Source organism: Nicotiana tabacum, chromosome 12 (genome assembly GCF_000715075.1).
Source record: "Nicotiana tabacum cultivar K326 chromosome 12, ASM71507v2, whole genome shotgun sequence".
In the NCBI taxonomy this organism is placed as follows: Eukaryota; Viridiplantae; Streptophyta; class Magnoliopsida; order Solanales; family Solanaceae; genus Nicotiana; species Nicotiana tabacum.
Window position 1 is genome coordinate 49,376,095 of NC_134091.1, and position 6,763 is coordinate 49,382,857.

The 6,763-nt window shown below is 37.6% G+C and overlaps 1 protein-coding gene across 1 annotated transcript; it reads right to left on the bottom strand.

The window, feature by feature from the left end:
- Positions 1 to 963: 963 nt before the first annotated feature.
- On the bottom strand, positions 964 to 2,549 carry LOC107826026 (pathogen-related protein). Its single transcript, XM_016652963.2, has 4 exons — positions 2,288 to 2,549; positions 2,052 to 2,184; positions 1,539 to 1,840; positions 964 to 1,428 (listed from the first exon to the last, which is right to left on the bottom strand). The coding sequence occupies exons 1-4, from the start codon at positions 2,420 to 2,422 to the stop codon at positions 1,282 to 1,284; spliced, it is 717 nt and encodes a 238-aa protein (XP_016508449.1). The 5' UTR covers positions 2,423 to 2,549; the 3' UTR covers positions 964 to 1,281.
- Positions 2,550 to 6,763: the final 4,214 nt, after the last annotated feature.

Genomic DNA, 6,763 nt, shown 5'->3' on the forward strand with positions numbered 1-6,763 from the left:
ATTGCTAGTCTCAAACCTGCGATTATGGCCTCATACTCGGCCTCGTTGTTAGTCATATCCGGGCACCTTATGGACTGAAAAATCACTTCGCCTGTTGGGACTTCGAGTACGAGTCCCAGTGCAGCCCCTAACGCATTGGATGTGCCATCAGTGTATAGGACCCAGAGGTCTTGTGTTTTGGGGGAAGTTTGAGAGGCTTCTCTATCAATTTTGGGCATTACTTTTGCGCTGAAGTCGGCGACAAAGACAGCGAACACTTGTGACTTTATCGATGTTCGTGACTGGTATGTGATATCGTGCTCGCTCAGCTCGATGGCCTATTTGGCCATCCTTCCCGATATCTCAGGTTTATGCAAAATGCTTCTCAGGAGGAAGGTCGTGACGACCGAGACGGGGTGGCACTGGAAATACGGTCTAAGCTTTCGCGAAGCTATGACTAAGGCCAGGGCCAGCTTTTTGAGGTGAGGATACCTCGTCTCGGTGTCGACTAATGTTTTGCTAATATAATAGATGGGGGATTGCGTACCTTTATTTTCTCGAACAAGGGCTGCGCTCACAACTACTTCAGATACAGCGAGATACACGAGAAGACATTCTCCAGGCTCTGGTTTTGAAAGCAGTGGTGGAGACGACAAGTATGCTTTTGATGGTAGGCTATAATCTCATGTTTTAATTATTTATTTTACTCTAATTTACTGCACTTTAATTGAGTTGGAGCTTTAATCGCTAGTATTTTGTACTAATTGTGTGTTTTATGCCTTGTAGGAGTGATTCTGATCTATGTAGATGTTATGGAATGAATTCAAGCTAGTTAGGGAGATTTGAAGTCAGAGTAAAAGCCCAAGGATTAAGTCGGGATCGTGTTCAGGGATCAACGGATGATAGTGGAACGAAACGAAGAATCGAACAGGCATATAGCGCAGTGTCCAGTAAAATGCACATAACCTTTCGCTCGGAACTCCGTTTGGACTTAACAATATATCGTTGGAAAGATATTTAAAAGGGATACAATTTTATATGTTAGGTTTTCCCAAATTCCTAACAGAACTCCACCCACATGCTATCAGGCAGATTTCGACCCATACAATGAACAACTCGAATATTCAAACTTTATCTTAAAAGATAAACAAATATGACAAAATAGCAAGCTTATTTGATGCCAAGTATAATCAAAATTAAAATTAGAAGTGCTCTTCCGAGAACAACAAATATTTCAAAGTGCAAAAGGATGGATTTTGATAGTCATTATGTTGAGAATAAGCCCAAGTTGCTAGTTTTCTCTTATTTCATGAAAGGGCATTTTGAAGAAGCCAATTCCATCCCACTTGTGAATTCACCATTCTTTTCTCCTTTCACGAGAGGTCCAAGCAATTCTCCTCTATCAAAGAAGAACTCTGCCTTAACAATCTTGTTACTCTCTTTGTCCAACTGTTTCAACAATATAATCATTGAATTATATATTTCAGAAAATACAATTTAGAAAAGAATAAAGAAAAGGACTTATTAATTTAAAAAGGAAGATGGTTTTTGTTAAGTACTTCAAAAATGCCAATTCCAAAGAGCTCAACAAGTTCACCAGTTGCGGCATGTCCTTTAAATGGACCTTCCATGTGACCCCAATGCCTAAACTTGTACACTATTTCTGGTGTTCCTGAATAAACATGGAGGATTTCAATCGCAAATCCACGTACAAAAATGGTTCTGAAAACTTTCTGTGATGATTCAAATGTTTCCTCGTCAGGGTTGTAGATTCGAAGATTCTCTGGCAATGATGTTTGTAGGAATGTATTATAGCCACCACCAAGTTTTGCATTTTCTTCTGCTGTCAACCCTTTCCTGCCTATATATGGGAAAATTCTCTCAAATGATCATGAACAATAAAAAAACAATTAGTAGAATAAATAATAACAATAACAGCAATTATGTCTCAATCCTAAACAAGTGAGATCGACTATTTGCATCCGTCTAAGTCCTATATTACAAAATTTAGAAGTTTTTAGTAGCACATTAATGAAATTATCGCAGTTGGAGAAACTTTGACAGAAGAATACCATTAACACTCTTTGTGAATTTTTTTGGATCAACAGTTTTGAAGTCATTAGGATTTTCCTTGTGAACCATTTCCATTTCCCAAGTCTTCAATAGCCTCTGCACTTTCTCTTCAAGTGATCCTTCAGACCATACCTAAAAATAAAGAGGCAAATACAATATCTATAATACGTGGTAGTGCACTTGTACCTAAAGAAAACCAAAATAAATACATAAAACATAGAACATGAAAACATACATGAGTTCTTTCTTCTTCAAAGAGCTTATCAACAACATCATAGGTAGGAGGACCATTTCTCCATTTTGTGTTTTTCACCTCTTCTTCACTCAAGTAGTCTCTGTATTTGTTTCCTCCTCCTACTATACTTGCCATTTTGATTTGATCCTAAGTTCCTAACTAAAGAAAGCTTTCTGGGGAGGCCGGTTTTATATATGATCAAATTAAAAAGCAAACCAAATACAAGTCTTGTTCAGTGGAGGATATATTGTATGGGTTTGATAAGTATCTCCAAATGAAATTTCTCCACTAGTTCTATATTGACTTTTCAATATTTTATTTTGTCTTCTTATAGTGAAACTCCACTATTATGAATGTCACAAATCCTTTCGTGTGGAAAGAAAATTTTCAATTAAAATGATATTATTTGAAAAGGAACTATTTTATTATTTTTTAGGAGTGGCCACTTTGAATGGAGTGTTTTTGGTGTTTTCAGATTGCTTTTTATTTAATCTTTAATTAAGGAAAGTTTTGACTCAAGTTATGGTCTGCGAAAAAGGAAGACCGGGTAATGATCCATGTTGGCTAGGGAGAAGGTGTGAGGCACTCTATGAATCTCGCTTTTCTATCACGGTCTCTTAATTAATTTAAACTTGGCTTAACTAATTTGAATATCTAATGATTTTATGCATTTATGCTTTTCTCTGTTTTTACTTTGCTTGATTAGTGTATTTATGGAAGTTACCTTAATCTGATGGTAGCAAACGTGGTAAATTTCTTTGCTTTATGCATTGATGTAGTGTGAATATGGACGAACGAAAAGAAGGTTGAGAACTTACTAGAAGCAGCAAGAAAAAGGATAAGAAAGAAACCCAACTTAGCTTTCTCCATTTTTTTTCTTTCTTTAGCTTGCTTAATATATCAGTGTAAGAATAGACCTGTCGTTTTTATGGATTTATAGAAGTGAGGTATGATTTTTCCCGTTTGCTAATTCTTCTTCTTTTCTTTTGTCGTAAATGTGTAATTAAATAGGTTTTGAGCTTTCAACTCAAAACACAGATCATAATTCATAAAAGGGCCGGGTCATTTTGCAATGCATATAATTTTCGTCAATATATTAAGGCCCATTATGAGTGACACTATTTTTTGATGTTTTTGATGAATTTTAGGGTCTTACGTACATATTTTTAGTAAGCTGGACGATAATATGGGGAGCGTATAAATATAAATAAATCAAAAGTACTACTGCAATTTAGTCCATTAAGGCCACTAAGAATAGTCCTATTTTTGGACGATTCTGATAAATATTAGAATCTTACGTACATATGAGTCCAAAAACTGGGACTAAATTATGTGAGGTGTCATGTCTAGGGGTGTACATGGATCGTGTTGGTTCGAATTTTATCAAAACCAAATCAAATTAATTATATTGGTTTGGATTGATTCGGTTTTATTGGATTTTTCGGGTTTTTCGAGTTTTTTTGTTACATGAATATTATTTCAATCTTGCATTATTAAAGTTATAGATAAAATTTTGATAAGTGAATATATGTTTACTAAAATTAAAAAAACAATAACAAACATATGATCAATTAAAGTGATCTTACGGGAGAATTGTTTTTAATAACACAAAATAGTTTATTTTTTTGATGGTAGGCTATAATCTCATGTTTTAATTATTTATTTTACTCTAATTTACTGCACTTTAATTGAGTTGGAGCTTTAATCGCTAGTATTTTGTACTAATTGTGTGTTTTATGCCTTGTAGGAGTGATTCTGATCTATGTAGATGTTATGGAATGAATTCAAGCTAGTTAGGGAGATTTGAAGTCAGAGTAAAAGCCCAAGGATTAAGTCGGGATCGTGTTCAGGGATCAATGGATGATAGTGGAACGAAACGAAGAATCGAACAGGCATATAGCGCAGTGTCCAGTAAAATGCACATAACCTTTCGCTCGGAACTCCGTTTGGACTCCACAATATATCGTTGGAAAGCTATTTAAAAGGGATACAACTTTATGTCTTATGTTTTCCCAAATTCTCAACAGAACTCCACCCATGTGCGCGGTCGCGCACTGGGCGCGCATATGAGGCAGAACATGGTGAAAAGTGCGCGGCCAAGTGCGCGAACACACTTCCAGGTGCGCGTCCGTGCACGTCCTATCTGGGAAAAGTGTCCTATTTTGCGTAGGAGAAGGTGTATTTGTTTGGGGCTGACCCTACTTGGTATATATACATGAAAAATGGTATTTTGAGGACTTTTGACATAATTTAGACCTCAGGAAGCTAAAGAGAAGAGGGAGAAGCAAGAGCATAAGGATTTCACCATTCATCCTCACTCAAGACAAGGGTTTGGATGTTTTATGTTTTTCTTTGATTTAGACTTAACTGTGATGAATTTCTCCATATCCATGAAGTAATTCTTCCTTAGGGATTAATGAATTTGGTATGTTTAGAATTGTTTGTGGATATTAACTTATTTTTATGTATTGAAGCGTTTTGGGTGTTTTTATTAGTTGAATCCATTGATTCTTGTTAGTAATGGAAAGAGGCTAGTTGGATTAATGTTTAGACCTAACTAGGAGGATAATCGAAAGAGGTTCTCCTAAGGATCAATCCACTACGAATTCTTGCATATCTTCACCAAGCTTAACTTAGTTCATATCGTAAGGTTGAGATTTAATCGAGAGAGGAGTTTCTACTAAATATTTGAACATAATAGAGTGAATTTGAGAGACTCACTTGAAACTTAGAAGTGAATCAACTAGAGTTAATTTTCAAACAAGTATCTTACACCTATCCAATCAACCCCTATTTTCTCCCCTTGATATCTTCTTTCTTACTCTTGTAGTAATTGTCATTAGCCAATAGTTAGACTTTTAATAAATTTTAGTTTTAAATTACACAACTCTAAATTGTTGAGCATTTTGGATAGCAATTAAAACTAGAAGCTACGAAAACACTGTTTAAATCCAATCCCTGTGGATACAATATTTTCTATACTATATTCGACTAGAGAGCATAATTTTGTATTGTATTTTTAGCTCGTCATCTTTTAATTCCTTCAGGGCTTGGATGTACTCCGAAGTTTATTGGACGCCATTATCCTTCTTGAGTACGGCAAAGAATTTGTGCCATCTCTCTGATGATCGTGAAATGAACCTTGACAGGGCGGCGATCCGGCCAATCAACCTTTGAACCCGCTTTTTAGTGGTCAAGTGTTCCGGTATCCCATCGATGGCTTTGATTTGGTCAGGATTGACTTCGATCCCCCTCTGTGATACTAGGAAACCTAGAAACTTTCCTGATGACACACCAAACACACACTTTTTGGGGTTCAGCTTCATTCTGTATCACCTAAGTATGTCAAAAGTTTCTGTCAGATGGTCGATGTGATCTTCTTTCCTTTTGGACTTGACCAGTATGTCTTCTATATAGACTTCCATCATTTTACAGAGTTGTTCCTTGAACATCCTCGTCACCAAAATTTGGTAAGTCGCCCCCGCATTCTTTAACCTAGAGGGCATTACCCTGTAGCAGTACGTCCCTTGATGGGTGATGAAAGATTGATAGTGGGTTTTTCCTCATCCTCTTCTTCCATGAGATTTGATTATAACCTGAATAAACGTCCAAGAATCTCAGTAGTTCGTGCCCGATTGTTGCATCGATGAGTTGGTCGATGTGGGGTAATGGGAACGAATCCTTTGGGCATGCTTTGTTTAAATCTGTGAAATTCACGCACAACTGTCATTTCCCATTCTTCTTCCTAACCATGACCACGTTGGCGACCCACTGGGGGTACTTTGACTCCCTGATGGAGCCATTCGCCAATAGTTTTTTCACCTCTTCACGTACGACGTCATTGACTGTGGAGTTAAACTTACGTCTGACCTGTCTCACTGGAGGTGGAATGGGTCGACGTTCAGTTTATGCGTGGCGATTTCCTTTGGGATTCTCGGCATATCTGCATGGCTGAAAGCAAACAAATCTGCATTAGTAGTTAAGAATTGACGGAATTTAGCTGGTTCCTGAAGTTTCCAGCCGATATAAGCTTTCTTGATATGGCCGTTGAGGTCTAATTGAACGGGGTCAAGGTCTTCTACGGTCGATCCTGCAGCTTGTTCCTAAAGTTTCTATACGGTTGATGTCGTTCTTGTTAGGTCGCAGAGCTGCGAGGTCTCTTCTGGTATCATTCTTCGATCTTTTCTTGGTTCGGTCTGTACCGAGGTCAGTCGTTGAGTTGATCCATTGAGATCATCCTCATCTGCTTAGACCTCGACATAATATGCATTGTGTATTTCATACCAAGTGGTTGGGGGATACTTTATCAGTTGACTTAATAGCTTTCTAGTCGCCCTCGAACCATCCCGGCTCAGCCCATTCTAGAAGGTTGCGACCGCCATCCCTTCTAACACGTTCGGCAAGGTCATCCTTACTCGGTTGAACCGGGTGAGAAAGTCCCTCAATCCCTCTCCCGGATACTGTTTAATAGCAAAT